The following is a 16,535-nucleotide window of genomic DNA, read 5'->3' on the forward strand; positions in this document are numbered from 1 at the left end:
TATAAAACAATTATTTTGTGTGATCATGAAAATATAACAATGTCGAGCTAGAAAGGAAAGATTGAAAATATTTCCCTTAATTCTTCTAACAGGAAATGTAATAAGAAAAATGAATTGCAATTAAATTTTCCATCGCAAAATTATCACATTTGGGTAGGCATAGGTAATAATTTAGTATTCAAATTTTATAGGTAATAATTTAGTATTCAAAGTTTGTCCAGCAGTTTCAAATGCTCCGAATCTGGTCTCCTATAAAACACTTTGGTTCCTGACTACCAAAAGTGGTACACATGTTTGCACTATGTTACCAATTAGCCCATTTTGCACAGTAATCTGCTATGTGATACTGTGTTAAGAAGTCCCTGATTCACTCTTCTTTAAAGAATACCTGTCGACCTACAAAGGTGATAGCAAGATGCACTTCTTCAGTAGACTCATAAACATTTCCGACATGCATGCAGTAAATTATGCAAAACCACCCCGAGTTCTTGCCCAAAACTAGATTTCAGGCAAATTATTATTAAAGTCACAGAACAGATTGTGAAAGTCGCAACTGCACTGTTTGTAGATTGAATGTGGCTTTATAAAAGAAAATGTGAGGGAATAGGTCAACAATTGTTGCAGATATAAAAGTTACAATAACTAATTACCAATCAGGGTGTTGGGGGAGGGCCTGCAAGGGGGGGGGGAGTGAAGAAGACAGATTTGAAGGTAATATCGTGCAAATTTAAAAACTAACATTGCTCTCAGCACTTTTTAATCATTGTGGCAATATCAAAATAATGGCATGCTGAAACTGAAGTAATTCTCTACGAAGGGTTAAAATTAAAATAGTTGCAAAATAGTATCCCTAATTCATCTTTAATATTGGTGGGGGGGGGCGGGCGTGGGGGGTTAAGGGGTACATCTTCCCAGGGCTATATTCAATGGCAGGAACCCTTAGAGTAGTTTTGGCTGACAAGGATGACACAGTTCATATTCTGCCCCCTCTCATACGCCACAATTTTGGTGGCCCCTTCGTGGACTAATTTAGTGTTCACATACTGTGTGATAGTTTTTGGAGGCTCTAAATTTGGTCTTTTGTAAAATACTATAAGTTCCTGAGTACCAACACGGTTACACATCTTTGCACTATTTTGTATAACAATTTGCCAATGCGATACCGGATGAAAATGACTTCCCGGCCACTAATCAATTTCAATAGTCGCATGCCTGGTCAGTGCGGAAACTCAACAGTATAGAGGTTATAAAATTCCATTTCAAACCTAATGTTCACGTAAGACTTCCTTTTTTTACAACAAAACATTATATGTTCCTATGATCCCCATATTGCACTTGCACTTGATATAGAACCCACTTCATTGATTGAAAGATTGCACGACTTGTTCTAAGGATGACCAAAGTATTATAGGCCCCTACCCAACTTTTCGACCCACAAAAGGACAATAATGCTGATGGCTTGTATGTATCTAACTTGTCTGTACAAACACGACTCCCCCCAACCCCCTCCAACCCATGTTTCCTCAAATATATAGTTTAAGTTATTGCTTCCTGTTATATATTAAGAGTGAAGTGAAATGTGCAAATAAAAAAAAGTTTGTGTGCAAATTACTGAGATACACTCTGGCTGTTGACCACAAAAGACCATCTCCGGTGTACTCTCTAGCTGTCTTTCTTGGGACCTCCTAGGTCACTATACACCTTTTCCAAAATATAAAACTACCCACAAAATATCCATACATACAGTAATGTATCAACACTGAGGTACTCGGCCATATTGAATAACTTTGCTAAAACTATATTTGGAGTTAATGTCTTCCATAATTTTCCATACCATATTAAACCCATTACTACATAGCATAGCAAAAAAAAAGGTTTCTACAACCTCCAGAGTTTTCTGTTTCTGCTACTACGAAAGAAACTATCAAATGGCAAGCTTCATTTCTCACGAATTTGGGGTTGAATTTTTGGTTAAAAATTTTAACGAATATGACTCCAAGTCAAAGAACTGGTTCAGTTAATAACAACAGAGCTGCCTCTCCCTCCATGTCAACCAAATTCTTCAAATATTCCAAGGCTTAATCTTATTTGAAAACTTTGTTTGATACTTGATGATCAGCTAATCAAAGAGAACAACTTTCTTTTTCTTGTTTTGTAAGGGGTTTTTTTTAACTTTTTTTTTTCAATTTTGTAGATATTTTTGATTCTGTCACCTGATTGGTCTGAAATGACCAACTCTGGGTTGAAATAGATTTCCAGCAGGTGTCATCCCACCACAAAACTTGTTTCTACAATAAACTTACAAAGGAAAGAAAAACTAAGAGGTGTGTTAAAAGGAGGGTCATTAAAAACTAAAAGTGGTGCTTCTTGATGCAGAACATGCAGTGGGTATGATCTCTCAATATCCAAAATACTTACGTTTCATATAACGTTCATAACCTGGAATGAAATCTCAAAAGGTACATGTCATGTTATAAAAATGTTTTAAAAATTCCCTGGTTCTACAGTTTTGTTTGTATGACCATGATTGTTGTATTTTAGTTTTTATCTTCTCAATGACCAGCCTGAAGAAAGTTTTGTTGTTAATTTCATATCAAACTCAAGTTACAATAATTCCCATATGATTAAAAAAAAAAAAAAATTAATTCTATGATGAGATAAATACTTTTCAATTACACGATCGCAATATCATAATTATATTCCATAATTTTCACCATGGTGTTTATTTGTGTAAGAGTATACATATATCTTGAGAAGTCCATTTTAAGGATAAACTTTAACCAATACAGTACTGAAAAATGTCTATTTTCCTCATCCCCCCCCCCACCTTTTATTGTACAGAAAAGCAGAGGCAACCTAGAGATGCCTCCACAAAAATGTGTTCTGCATCTCTCCACTTACTTTGTTTTAGTTATTTTTAATTGCGCAATGATATACGTTATGAGGACAGAATATAAGACCTGTCATTTTTTTTTATCAAACTAAAAAAGTTCACTACAGAGACTAGAGGTATAAGAATGTATCAAACGACGAAAGCCTTCTGTTTCGGACATTTCCAATGCACTCTGCTATATGACTGAATCTTACTTCTCGATTGTTATACCTTACAGGAAATATAAATGTCCTGAAGGATTTTTAGGATACTAATATTTGGAAGGACCTTCAATTAGGACTGGAAAACAATTGGTCTATTGAGTATCTCAATTTTGATCTTTGGAAGATATTGTCAAGAGTCATGCATCAACACCAAAAACAGCAAGAAAACAAGACTCGCATATATAGTGCAAATAACAACTGCATTTTTACCAAAGTTAACGAAGTTGTTCCTCGCAATAACCATAAGTAATAATGATATATGACAATGTTATAACATTGAGGTTACGGACATGTATTGTGGTGGTTGAATCCCTCTTGAAAGCAAACTTTCAACAATATGAAAATAGTGTGATTTGTCAAAAAATAAATTCTTGAACGACATCAAGTGATTTGTGTACAAAAGTTTTGATCATAACATTATCATACACAACCAAAGGACCAAGTGCAAATTCAACATAAGAAACAAACAAAGATTTTCTCCTTTATCCTAAAAGGATGCACTATCAAGTAATGCAGCCTAGCTTTCCTATTACCAACTTATTACTACATTGATGAAATACGTTAGCCTAACTTTTATGCCCACCTTAACCTAACACAATGAACCATATCAAACCATGATTAACTAGGTCATTTTAACTTACAGATGCCAACCACTGAATGAACTAGGCCAGCATTACTTTATTTTCTACAAATCGGAATACTTTGTAATCTATCCTAAAAGTGATAAAACTAATGACAACAAAGGTCCACATGAGCTAGAACTACAAAGTAAGTTGGACTAAAATTATAATAAGTTTCTCTTCCTTTTGGCCTACTTTTCTTGGATCCTCTGATCTGCTGTTGACAACATGACAAGAGCATTCTAAATTAAGATGATTACTGCCTAGTGGGTGTGTGCTGTCAAAAGTTATTTGGATGTTGGTTGCTAGGCTCTATCATTGTGTAAAATAAAAACAAAAATGCACCCAGTAAAATCAATACATATTCTGCCAGCACATCAAAGAGTGTGTTACCTACAAGGCAAAACAGAGGTGACTAAAAAAGCACATATCAACACCGTAAAGACAAAACTTAACCATTTATGACATTTACCCTGCATGCACCAAAACAAAAAATTAAACAAATTTATGCAAAAAACACATAAATGTGAAAAATATGTTAAGATACCAATTTCCGTTTTTCAATTTGGGAACTAGAAATAAAGCCTACAATTCTATGAAAAATACTTTAAATACAATTAAGATTAAGATTAATGTTTGAACAGCACATGCAACCAGGATCTAGGTATCATCCTTAAAATTTTGAAATATGAAATTGTGTATTTAACGTTAATCATCGCCATGCACCAATCCAAGAATTAGACCAATATCTGGCAAAGGTTATAATCCCTTTCATCTTTTCTATCCACATTCCCAGGTTTTCCTTCCTAATCCCCTTTCCTACCATTCCACTGTCATTACTAACTACCTTCCATTGTTACACCCCTCAAGAGTTTATCTCTTAATCCTCTCATCACTATTTCCTTTCATCTTACCCCTCTCCTTTGTTGTGTCCATTTTGGCTCTATTCATTGCCTCATTTGTCAAATTTACCTGTCTGTTTGTCAATATGTATCTCTTAATGTTTTTTCGATCTGTTTTCATTTCAGTTAGATCCTCTTAAGAAGATCTTGCTAGGATTGAAACATCAGGCCCTCTAACTAATAGAAAAAAATATATTCATATTTTACATTTTCATGTGGGTATCAAAATAGAGTCAAATTTGGCATAATTCAGGTTACACGGGAAGACAATTCTCATTTGCATATGTAGATAAAACCCTGTATTAAACATATCCACATCATAATGTGATGGATAAGTTAAAGACTACAGCTAGAGTTTGTTTCCATCTTTGATATAAATATTTCCTACCACACGATAAACACTGCATTAGATTGAGAAGAATAGTCCAGAGGGAAGGGATGGGCATTAAATGGCAAAACAGCTACAACTTTCTTGTAGACTTAGTAATAAATGATTCACCAACCGTGATCTTTGTGGATTTGTAACGCACACCCTAATTCTAACACGCTAAGACCGATCATGAGTTTTAAAAGTCTTTGGAAGATATCTTTAATAACAGCACTGACCACAATGAGGAGACGCACATTAATTCAGACACTGTCTCTAAAGGTAAGAGCACCAAAAATGACAATAAATTGTTGATCACTGCACGAAAAAATATCCACAAATTCACTGCCTTTAACTATTAACACTAGCTGCTGTACCAGGTAAAAAAAACTTATTGTCCTAAATGTGTAGTGTTTTGTAATGCTTTTCGCTTTCTTTGCTATAAAAGCTGGAGTATAAGACAGCGAAGAGGCAATTATTTACCAAAAGTATGTAGGATGTTTTTGAATCATCGATCTACTGCTAAGTATCCTTGGTAACTGAGTATACATGATTCTAGCACTTTATGAAATGCCACTTTCTCTGTTTACTTTAGAAATAATGATAGAATTCAATTTAAGTGACACTTAAATCCATGATATATAGAGACCTTTGAAGGTGATCTGAAATATAGCGCATCGCGCAAATCCATAGTCACGCCATCGACAGAAATTGAAGTACAGATTAAAATGTAAATACATTGTAACATTACATACAGCTGATCCCCTTTATTTTATTAAATCCATAACTTGATAATCTGATTGTATTTTAAGAACCTAATCCATTTAGTCAAACACATGGTAAGGTATCATCAGTACCAGTTCACCTACTATTGACCTTAATGCAAATCCATTGCAATATAAACAGAAGTGACCGAGGCAAATATTGTGTATTGTGATCCTTATGAATTACAAAGCACACCGTGCCGAAAGACCGCGGCTGAGGGGGCTGCAGCATGACTGCAGCCAGGCTGCATAGGTCATAGGTCATAACCTCTACGCTCTGGCATTTCACACTATAGGCACTGCTGGTCTGCAGATCGGGAGATAAACTCTATCCTCTGACATTGATTCAAGTCTTGAATAACAGGGGCTACCTGCTACTACTGCAGGTTTTCATTTTGACCTTTTGACCTTTTGATGCCTCAGTGAAATCCCATGCAAGAAAATCCAGAGGCCAAGTAAACACAAAAGTCCCAAGAAGTGTTATTATTTGTTGGTTGCTGTGCTGAATGGGTTTCAAGTTACCTCATATATACTTAAACCGTAGAATGTCTGGCTGTCCTGGACCTGTAATAATCATGCAGTTAAACAACTTGACATTTCATACCAATAATTATCTCTCTCCATATTTCTTTTCAGATTCAGACAACTTTTCGTTTGCCAATTTGTAACAGCAAACGCCTGTTTACTCTGGGTGTGCGTTTTGTAGACAGACATTGTTTTGCACAAGATAAAGTTTGCAAAATATGTGGCTCTAGTGTCATCGAATGGGTTCCCGGTTTAACCGGGTGTGAGGACTTTATACAATTTGTATAAATTCCAGACATTAAAGGAATCTGATTGTTCAAAAGCATAGTACTAAGTGACACAGGGACTGTCTGTTACATGATTGGTTTACTTGGGCCATTGATTTACAGGCACAAAATTGGAAAGGAAATTCTAAACACACACACACAAATATCGATACTCTTAACAAAACTACTTTTGGCAATTTTAAGAGACATGAATATAGCAAAATCATGCTTTTTCTATCTTTCTGTTTGTTCTAATTATCAAGGAAAAACTCTACATAATAAACAACTAGTGTAATTTGGACAGTATGAAGACAAATGGTTCTACAAAGAGGGAGAAAGAGTAATAACAACAACAAAGAAACAACAACAAAACAAATCCCAAAATTAATCATGCAAACCTCTTGCAAGTGTCTTGACCCTTGTGCCAGTCGGAGAGCCAGCGGTTGCTGAGGGAGGGGACAAAACCGCAGAGGCCGAATCGGAATCATAGTACTGTATCCTGTTGGGATCGTCGAATGAAATCAGTTCTAAAAATGGGAGAGAAAAAGAGACACTCGCAGTATTAGAAGCTGTAGAGTACGAACTTACCTAATACTCCTCTAACACCTAACACCTGACACCTAACACCTGTTACATCCTCATAATACCATGGAGTAGTGTAGTAGTACGTATAATGTTGTTTAGCCTTGGCAGATTCCTGTACTATACTGACTTACTGGACTGGTCACTGGACACTTCTGAACGTACCTTAGTCCCAGTTTGTATGGTAAATACTGTGTGCTCTGCCTAGATCATTTCAGGTCAGTCAGAGGTTATATAAATTTATGTAAGTAGTAACACAAGTTAGTTGTAGAATGAACAGAGTTGCACAAGCCCTCAGTGTATTATGCACAGTTTCTCTGTCCCTCTCTCGTCAGCCCGCTCGGTTCCTACAAGGCCAATTACAACCAAGCAGCAAACTTAAATGTTTTACTTCTTTTATTCTTGCAAACATCAACTGTGTCAACTTGTTAAGCATTTTGTACTCATGTGTTTGTCACATCTACATGTGTTTTTTTTCAATTCCTTTTCTATATACAAAGAGAACCATGTTTAAAATCTGTTATTGCGTAATCTTGTCATCTCTTCCTCTTACCATAAGTTCGAATCTTCTTAGCACTGCCATATAAACTCTCATCTTTAGCCTTTATGTGCATTTGACCTCTGTCGAAGAAAAAATAAATAAAACATTCTTTATTTCTTTAAAATGTTGTGGGACAACATGATTATCTCTTTCAAGGAAAAAATATGTCTTCGGTAACTGTACATATAGTGATGAACCATTGTGGTTTGCATATTTATGGATTCAAGCCTTGGTTGGGTCTAAAGTATGAAGGGTTTCTTTTTTACCCTGGGACAATTTCTCTTCAGTTTTTTTGTTCATGTTTTTCTCAAATAGACTACCAAATTGTCAAGACATCTGATAGTAAAACAACTTATGTCGGTGACATAAACAACAAAAAAGAGGAAGAGTTGTTCTTGTTGCCATAACTACCACCAGCTTTATTTTAAAATGGAAGGATTCAGACTTAACTCTAGAAACCTACTGACTTTAGTGAATTGAAAAGTTTGATAGTTTTACCTTTTAGATTCACAACAAGAATAAGGTCTTACTGGAATCACTGGTCTAACTGGTATAATTAGCTAGACTGTACACTGTAAATCTTCCCGCAAAATTCTGGTTTGAAAATTAGTCCATTTTACATTTAAAAAATTTGTTGAAGAATATTTTCCCGCCGATGCTCACCTCAGATAACCCGTTTTGTGGCCGTGATGAGTAAGGATGGTAGAGAATCGAACGTAATGGGAAGTAAACTTGTCCTTTAATTCTACGACACATTCGCCTGCAGAAAAAAAAAAAACATTCTCAAAAGTCAAAAACCTGTTAGTTTCATCTGGTGTTGATTTCATGACTTGAATACTTTTTCTTTTTTTTAATGAGTTTTTACCTTTCATTACCAAGAATCACAATTGGGGATGATGGCAGGTGGGGGGGGGGAGAGGGCAGGGGGGTTTGAGGGATCCACAAAGCTAACTAATAAATATTTGATAACAATGGCTAGCAACTGATTGTTATACTTAAGGACACGAATAGATTAACGGAAAGTTTAATATAAAAAAATCATGTTAACAAAATTTCTGAAAATTATGTTGTTGTTCTTACATGTGTCAATAAAAGAGCTGTTACCAGAGAAAAGAAAACCATAACATTACTGAGGAACTGACATCATCATCATCAATTAAGTCTTAAAAAAGCATTCCAGCTATTTAGCATATTTTTTGGGGGGTTGGATATCTTGAAACATGACTAGCTACAGAAACATTGCAAGTATACTCATTCCTTTTTTCTTCTTTCTCCTTGGAGTTTGTGATATATCGAGACTTGAGATTCTGCCTAAAAGTCATCCTGTGAATATCAAATATTCCAAAAGAGAAAAAATATTCCAGAAAAAAGATACCATAAGATTCGTCGCTGTCTTCACTCTTCAGTGATAAGAGAAGATGCTGGTCTTCCAGGTAGCTACTGTCCGGGAAAATAGGTACCAGCTGTAAAACGAAAGAAGATATTGAAACACGACTCAGAATTTCACTTCCAATGTTTTATTAGTTTTTCATCATTTAATCTTCTCTTTGTCCCTTTACAGTTTATCTTCTCTTACCCCTGTTGATTTTTTTCTTCTCTCCATCCTTTGTCTACATTAATCTCTTTTCTGTTCACCCTGCTCATTAACCTGTCTGTATTCTGTGCTTGTATTTGTCCCTTGTAGTTTCTGATACTTGTCCTTCAGCCTCTGAAGAAGATCCTGCTAGGATCCAAACGTCAGGCCCACTTCCTTTTTATAATTTTTCATCTTCTCTAAACATTGCATAAAGCAAGATTCACAAGATCTCCAATGAAGTGGCAATTTTATGCATCTGTTGTACTAATTGGGAAAAGAGTCTCGGTAATAATTAGTCTGTATGTTAGTTTGTCGTTTTGTCTTCTCACTTGTATGTGTCACTCTCTGCACTTGCTTAGCCACCAAAATTAAGTTTACTCTCCCAACCACCATTTTTCAATCGTACATATTTTACCTCATTGCACCCCCTCGGTCACTCTCTGCATTCAATCACCTTTTAAAAGAAAAGGTTTCCTGTATCCCAATCAAGCTCTATTTCTGGTGTTTCTCGCTGTATCATGTTGAATGATCTGGCATAACTTATGGGACATTACCTCATCTTCAATCTCATCGTAGTGGTCTCAGTCGTGGGAAAACCAAATGCTTCGTTCTTTCAGGCATTACACAAAATGACAGCTAGCTACGTATGATTATGCTTTTCCTTGATTCCCCTTTTACAAACAATCATTCTGTAGTATACCAAAAAAAAAAGATCTAGTAAATATTTTACCTCTGGCAGATTCTCTGATTTCCAAACTGGTCTCACCTCCTTCATGGTAAGCTGTTCGCAAACTCCATTTGTCTTCGAGACTACTTTAGCTGCATAGCAAGAGAAATAAGAAGGCTATTAAAGATTATTCAATTCTTATATTCAAGAACTCACCTTACTTGGCGTCGGCCACTCCCCTGCCCTGCCCACCCGAAACCCGAAAGAAGGCCGATTTAGAAATGAAATAGACATCAAGAATGGTAACGGCAAAAGTTAATTTCTAGCAAATCTCTCCGCCCCCGTCTCTACCTTCCACACACCCTACAGTAAAACTAAGCCAGGACTTTCAATAAACTCTTAATAAATACTGTGGTTGACACTTGGTTTCAAAATACTGGTAGTTTGCAGAAATTTAAGTCTTCTTCATTCTCTATTACAGGCAGCGTTGATAAAGTGGAGTCCTCCAATGTATCAAATTGAAAACTAATTCAGATGCTCAGTCTTTGTAGCAGTTCCTACCTCCAGTATGTTGATTGATTCTACACCAGAGAACGTTGATTAACTTTTTCCAGAAAAGTGAGTGATTTTAAACCAGGCGAGTTTGATTAATTTTCTACATGGACCAGAGGTACACACCCATTGGAGCAAGAGGCAAGATGGAATCAAAATCTCATTACAACACGATTCACAAACGAAGCGGTTAGGCCGATCGGGTGCTTGAGTATAAGGCCTTCTGGGTCGGCATAAACAATTAGAGCACAACTATTTGCCCATTTTTTTTTGTGGGCCGAATTGACATCTTCCACAAGCTTCCAGGAGCCTGCAGTCCACCTACTGTGGACCCCTGTTCTAAATTACTGATGGGACTGCTTGCATTTCCAAACGGACGTCTTCATTATTTAGTACGGTGTAGGTTTTTTCTTGCTTCTGATGAGGTATTTCTTAAGGTGGATAGGGGTCCTTTAGTAGGATGCCATCTTACATGCTTACTTACATAATGAAATTACTATTTTATGTAGTTTATATACATACAATGTTCTCAATAGCTTCATAAGTGTGAAAAACAAAGCAGAAAAGGAAAAAATAAAACAAGTGGGTAGACAAAAGAAGAAATAAGGAAACAAATAAACCATTGGAGGTATACTCACCTTCCAAGCAAGACGAATGGAATTCTATCACAAAATTTCTGCCACACATTGAAGTCATTATTGTGGCCTCGACTTCCAAGAAAGATATTTTGATATTCTGGTTATCCTGTGATGCTGTGAGGAGTGGATGAGACAAGAATAGATTTACATCCTCAGATGTGTTGCTGGGTTTCCCCTGCCTTGGTTAGGCTTCAAGAATCATTGAAAGGATGGTAAGATGCAATTAGGCAAGTAAGGCTCATTCTTTTTTTCAATACTTATAAATCATCTATTTAAGGAAGATAAGGTAGTCTGGAGAGGGATTCTCCTTCCTTAGCAACTATCTAAAATTGGCTCAAAACTGAAAATTCAAATCATGGAATATCTACATTTACAGTGCATTGGGTTGCAATATATTGAATACATGATGTGCTTTGTCAGTGTCCTTAAAAGTGACACTGCACCCTGTTGCCTAGTGTAAGGCTTATTTTAGGTAGTTCGGGAACGGTAAGCCCGGCCTTACACTGATACCATAGAACCGAGCGTGAAACGTGAAATAATATAATAACGGAAAAGCGGGTACTGCATAATATATGTCTTCTTTTATTGATTCAGAATAAAACTGTAACTTGTAACTTTAGATAATTAAAATGTAAAGAGCCCGAAGTCTACAGACGTAAATATAAATTACGGAGCCTACTGTTCTACGTCTGTAGACTTCGGGAGATAAACTTCAACTCCTCGATATATCTTTATGAAACACTTAAACCCCTGATTCCAAAATAACAAATTAAGACGCGTTGCACAGGGCACACGCTCTGCCCTTGAACCCGATTGGTGTAAACTTTTAACTCGCCCCTTACCAAACTCTTGATTGGTTGAGTGCCAACCTGATATGCAGACGAGCATATGCAAATGGGCACTCAACCAATTTGAACCAGTTTGGCTGTCTTCCAACCCCGAATCATTTAAACAAAAGATACGCTTCTAATAGCGCGTGATTTATACCCCGCCACACCACAGCGCAAACCACCAATGCGCGAGCCATGGGTGACGTCATAATGACAATAACTAGAATACGCTTCACAATAACAATAACTAGAATACGCTTCACACAGGATTTACCCATAATAGGAAATGTCCTCATTTCCAAATTAAAACTCAAACAAGTAAGCAATATGTTAACACCAACTAGAATTCAAAACAAATATATTTAATAAGAAATAGAATAACCAACATCTAGGTCTTTTCTTTTGAAATTAAAAGAGGAAAAAAAAAAATATATATATATATATATAGGAAGACCAATATTTGGGTCCTTCCTTTAGAAGTTTTAAGAGTATAAAGGGGATATTCTATAGCCCACAACCACACAGCTAACAAACACTACATATATATAAATATACAATGCTTAAAATGCAATAATAATGTGCACCACTCTTTATGTTTTAAATATTGGTAAGTAAATAGAACACCGACATAAAACCATATCCCAATTCTTCCACCACCATGCTCAACCAACACAGATGAACCTGATGTTACCAGACAACTCTACCACAACCATTATAAGGTAAGTATATACCACACTTCAGATCAACTGTCAAATAAGATAAGATATAAACAAAAAAATAATATGATGCGCCGGTTCAATGGCGACCCAATAAACATATAAAACCACAAACAAAATCCAATGACTGGGGACAAGGCGCGTTCTAGCCTCCCTTAAACATCAAAGGACTGAGAAGAGAACAAAAGTCTAAACTAATTGCTGATGGGTGATCAAGCCATGTACAATATCTTCGTTTCTGCCGGAAATAACCATCATGCTCCTTAATTGAGGTTCATGGCTAATCGCGGTCAACAAATGTTACATCTACCTCATACATAAATTTAAAAAAATATTATCAATTTGTGGAACAACCCTAATTACTCTCCTGTCGTTGTTTTGAGATGCGACAATTGGCAGGAGCATAGTAAACCCAACTTAAAATGAATTATGAACAAAATACAATTTACAAACATGCATGCAATTTATAAGACAGCTTCTCAAAAACAAGATACACATTAATTCATAATGAACCAGGGCAAAACTAACTGTCACACCAGATACTATCTAAACATTCCAATACAAGGGATGGAAGAATGGAGAAAGGTAATACTCAATGACTTATTATCTTAAATTCAAATTCATAACTTTAAATTCAAAAGTTACCTCATAAATTCCTGTCAGAGAAAAGACAATTACCCTTTCTAATATAAAAGGCGTAAGTCTTAAAAAGAAGGAAAGAAGAAAAAAAAAACATAACTACTTATCCTTATGAAAAGAATGATAATAATTATGGCTTAAACGATCTCAGCAGACCTAACGATCCAACTCATAATCACTAAGATAGTTAGGCAGCTTTACTTCTCTACCTAAACGTGTAAGTCTTTTATTATCTAAACGTTTTCCACCTTGCAACTCAGGAGAAATTCCAGGCATATCTAGATTACTCTCAAAGTGAAATGGTAAATTTCTATAAAATTCATCCAAGGACAAATTTGGCAAATAATTCCCTTGAACCACACTAGGTGGATTTGGCTGAACAAGCTTTTCATTTACATCCTCTAAACTATAGGGAGAAACATAAGGCTTAAGTCGGTTATAATGTATGACTTTAGATGGAATGGAAGATTTACTCAAATCTTGTAATTGATAAGTTACACCATTGTTCATAACTCTAATTACTCTATGAGGACCTTTCAATCGAGTGGCTAACTTATCACGTTGCTTAGCTGGATCGTTTACCCACACTAAATCTCCAACAACATAAGGTAGAAATCGAGTCTTCAACTCTACATACTCAGCCTGTTTTTCTTGAGCTTTTACCAATTCTTGGCCAACAATCTTACTAGCTTCTTTCATACGTTTAGTGATGTCATCAACAAAATCAACATAGCTACCATGACAACTGTAACCAACTGGAGTGTCACCAAACATAACCTCGAGGGGCATACAAGCTTCTCTGCCATTCACCAGAAAGAATGGTGAGTAACCAATGCTAGAATGGACACTAGTATTATAGGAAAAAGCGATATGATTGAGCATCTTATCCCATTGGTTACCAGTTGAGAATAATCTCTTACTCAATTCACTCTTAAGTGTTCGATTGAATCTTTCTACCTGACCATCTGATTGTGGGTGATAAGGACTAGTACGAGTTTTCACTATTCCCATTAGTTTACACAATATATGCACCAACTTGGATTCAAATTGTTTACCTTGGTCAGTGTGTAATACCTCTGATATCCCATGTTCGCAGAAATACTTATCAAATAAACACTGTGCAACAGTCTCTGCTGTTTGATCTGGCAAGGCATACATATTAATGTATTTAGTGAAGTAATCAGTTACAACCAACACATATCTATTGCCATTCGTAGTTAGGGGTAACTCAGTTATATCAGCAGCAACTCTCTCAAATGGTTTGTTAACTATCATGGGCTCTAAAGGAGCACGAAAAGGTGAAAATCTTCACTGCCTGTACCCAGAAAAGGTGGGGGAAGTTCAACCCTAATGTTATCATAATGGGGTGGTGCCATCATTTCGGTAGTATCACCCAACAGTGGGGACCTTATAGTGTTACGAGAACTGGGGCCTCTACGTCTAGGCATTAAGTTTTTGGCGAAGAACAATGAAATTCAGTTTCACCAGTTTAAAATAAATACAATACCCTAAAAAAAATATATATATATAAACCAGTTGGGGGTGCCTGTAAACAGTCTATACTCAACAATATGTGTACCAGAATGGATAATCTGTGACCACACTAGGCTATTTGGCCTAAACCGCTGCCACCAAATATGTAAGGCTTATGTTAGGTAGTTCGGGAACGGTAAGCCCGGCCTTACACTGATACCGTAGAACCGAGCGTGAAACGTGAAATAATCAGGAAAAGCGGGGTACTGCATAATATATGTCTTCTTTTATTGATTCAGGATAAAACTGTAACTTGTAACTTTAGATAATTAAAATGTAAAGAGCCCGAAGTCTACAGACGTAAATATAAATTACGGAGCCTACTGTTCTACGTCTGTAGACTTCGGGAGATAAACTTCAACTCCTCGATATATCTTTATGAAACACTTAAACCCCTGATTCCAAAATAACAAATTAAGACGCGTTGCACAGGGCACACGCTCTGCCCTTGAACCCGATTGGTGTAAACTTTTAACTCGCCCCTTACCAAACTCTTGATTGGTTGAGTGCCAACCTGATATGCAGACGAGCATATGCAAATGGGCACTCAACCAATTTGAACCAGTTTGGCTGTCTTCCAACCCCGAATCATTTAAAACAAAAGATACGCTTCTAATAGCGCGTGATTTATACCCCGCCACACCAGAGCGCAAACCACCAATGCGCGAGCCATGGGTGACATCATAATAATAATAACTAGAATACGCTTCACAATAACAATAACTAGAATACGCTTCACACTAGCAACATAAGACCATATCAATACCCTCCAAAAATGCATGTGTTTCTAGGAGTTTATGCATGCTAATGAAATAGATGCTGTATCATCCTATCTTATCCAAGAACGAAAATAACAGATAGAAAGAGGTTGTAGAATATCCAATAAAAGTGATCAATACAGTAATCTCTCAGATTATTAATATAAAAAAAATGATAAACAACGGAATGCAAACTATCCCAAAAGTCAGCCAATGAACATTTGCATATTTTTTTTTCTTCATTCTCTCCTATAATGACAACAATCAGAAAAATATAATCGACAGTGGTTCGTTTTTGTTTCTTCAGAGGGAGCAAATCTTTGCTTGCAAGACATACAGGGAGACTCCCTACAGAATGTCGGTGGCAATTATGCACAGTGAATACTTTTTCCAAAAGAGACAACGTTAATATTGACCAATCGTTGAGAATCTGTACTTCTTATTCGCTGAAACTACTAAGAGAAATCTTTCTATTATATTTATTAATGTCACATTAAAGGCAAATGTCACATTACAGTATACATGTCACCTAGATCCAAAGGAGACGATTAAAAATTAAGAATAAAAACTCTCTCAAACTTACGCTCTGCAATGGTAGATGGCGGCAGAATGCCAACTAGGAATGTTGCAAACACAGGAGAATGGTCACTGGTCACAATGTCTTTAGAACAACCTTGATGGGGAAAGTATATAGATTATTAATACCAGTATCAAGCACCATCAAAGGTCACCCAGTATGAACTGTGATACAATATCAACAAAATAAATCCAAATTATAGCTGCAAAGTTTTCTGGAAATCAAATGTTATTTGACTTGATTTCTTTGTTTTGAAAACTTTCTGCATCTAGATTACCTCCAAATTCTCATCGCAATTTGTATCGTGAAGATATGAATTTTTACAATATAGTGACATCTTGTGGAAGCATCTGGCAACAACACAGTGGATAATGTCGTCATGGCAA

At 36.2% G+C, this 16,535-nt stretch overlaps 1 protein-coding gene and 1 long non-coding RNA gene across 4 annotated transcripts in view; one reads left to right on the forward strand and one right to left on the reverse strand.

The window, feature by feature from the left end:
* Positions 1 to 16,535, reverse strand: part of LOC139974882 (phosphatidylinositol 3,4,5-trisphosphate 5-phosphatase 2-like) — a 41,367-nt gene that overhangs the window by 6,235 nt on the left and 18,597 nt on the right. For 2 of the 3 annotated variants that reach the window (XM_071982395.1, XM_071982394.1), the window contains exons 19-25: positions 16,156 to 16,245; positions 11,097 to 11,210; positions 9,970 to 10,058; positions 9,039 to 9,126; positions 8,327 to 8,423; positions 7,676 to 7,743; positions 6,939 to 7,067 (exon numbers count right to left, since the gene is read on the reverse strand). In XM_071982395.1, coding sequence (XP_071838496.1) covers positions 6,939 to 7,067; positions 7,676 to 7,743; positions 8,327 to 8,423; positions 9,039 to 9,126; positions 9,970 to 10,058; positions 11,097 to 11,210; positions 16,156 to 16,245 — 675 coding nt within the window. Of the gene's footprint in view, positions 1 to 2,420; positions 6,314 to 6,938; positions 7,068 to 7,675; positions 7,744 to 8,326; positions 8,424 to 9,038; positions 9,127 to 9,969; positions 10,059 to 11,096; positions 11,211 to 16,155; positions 16,246 to 16,535 lie in introns of those variants that run through there. The other variant, XM_071982396.1, reaches the window with a different exon arrangement.
* LOC139974887 (uncharacterized) lies at positions 11,217 to 16,102 on the forward strand. Its single transcript, XR_011795583.1, has 2 exons — positions 11,217 to 11,568; positions 14,937 to 16,102. It is a non-coding gene; the product is annotated as an uncharacterized lncRNA (long non-coding RNA).

Source organism: Apostichopus japonicus, chromosome 10, assembly GCF_037975245.1.
Source record: "Apostichopus japonicus isolate 1M-3 chromosome 10, ASM3797524v1, whole genome shotgun sequence".
Lineage (NCBI taxonomy): Eukaryota > Metazoa > Echinodermata > Holothuroidea > Aspidochirotida > Stichopodidae > Apostichopus > Apostichopus japonicus.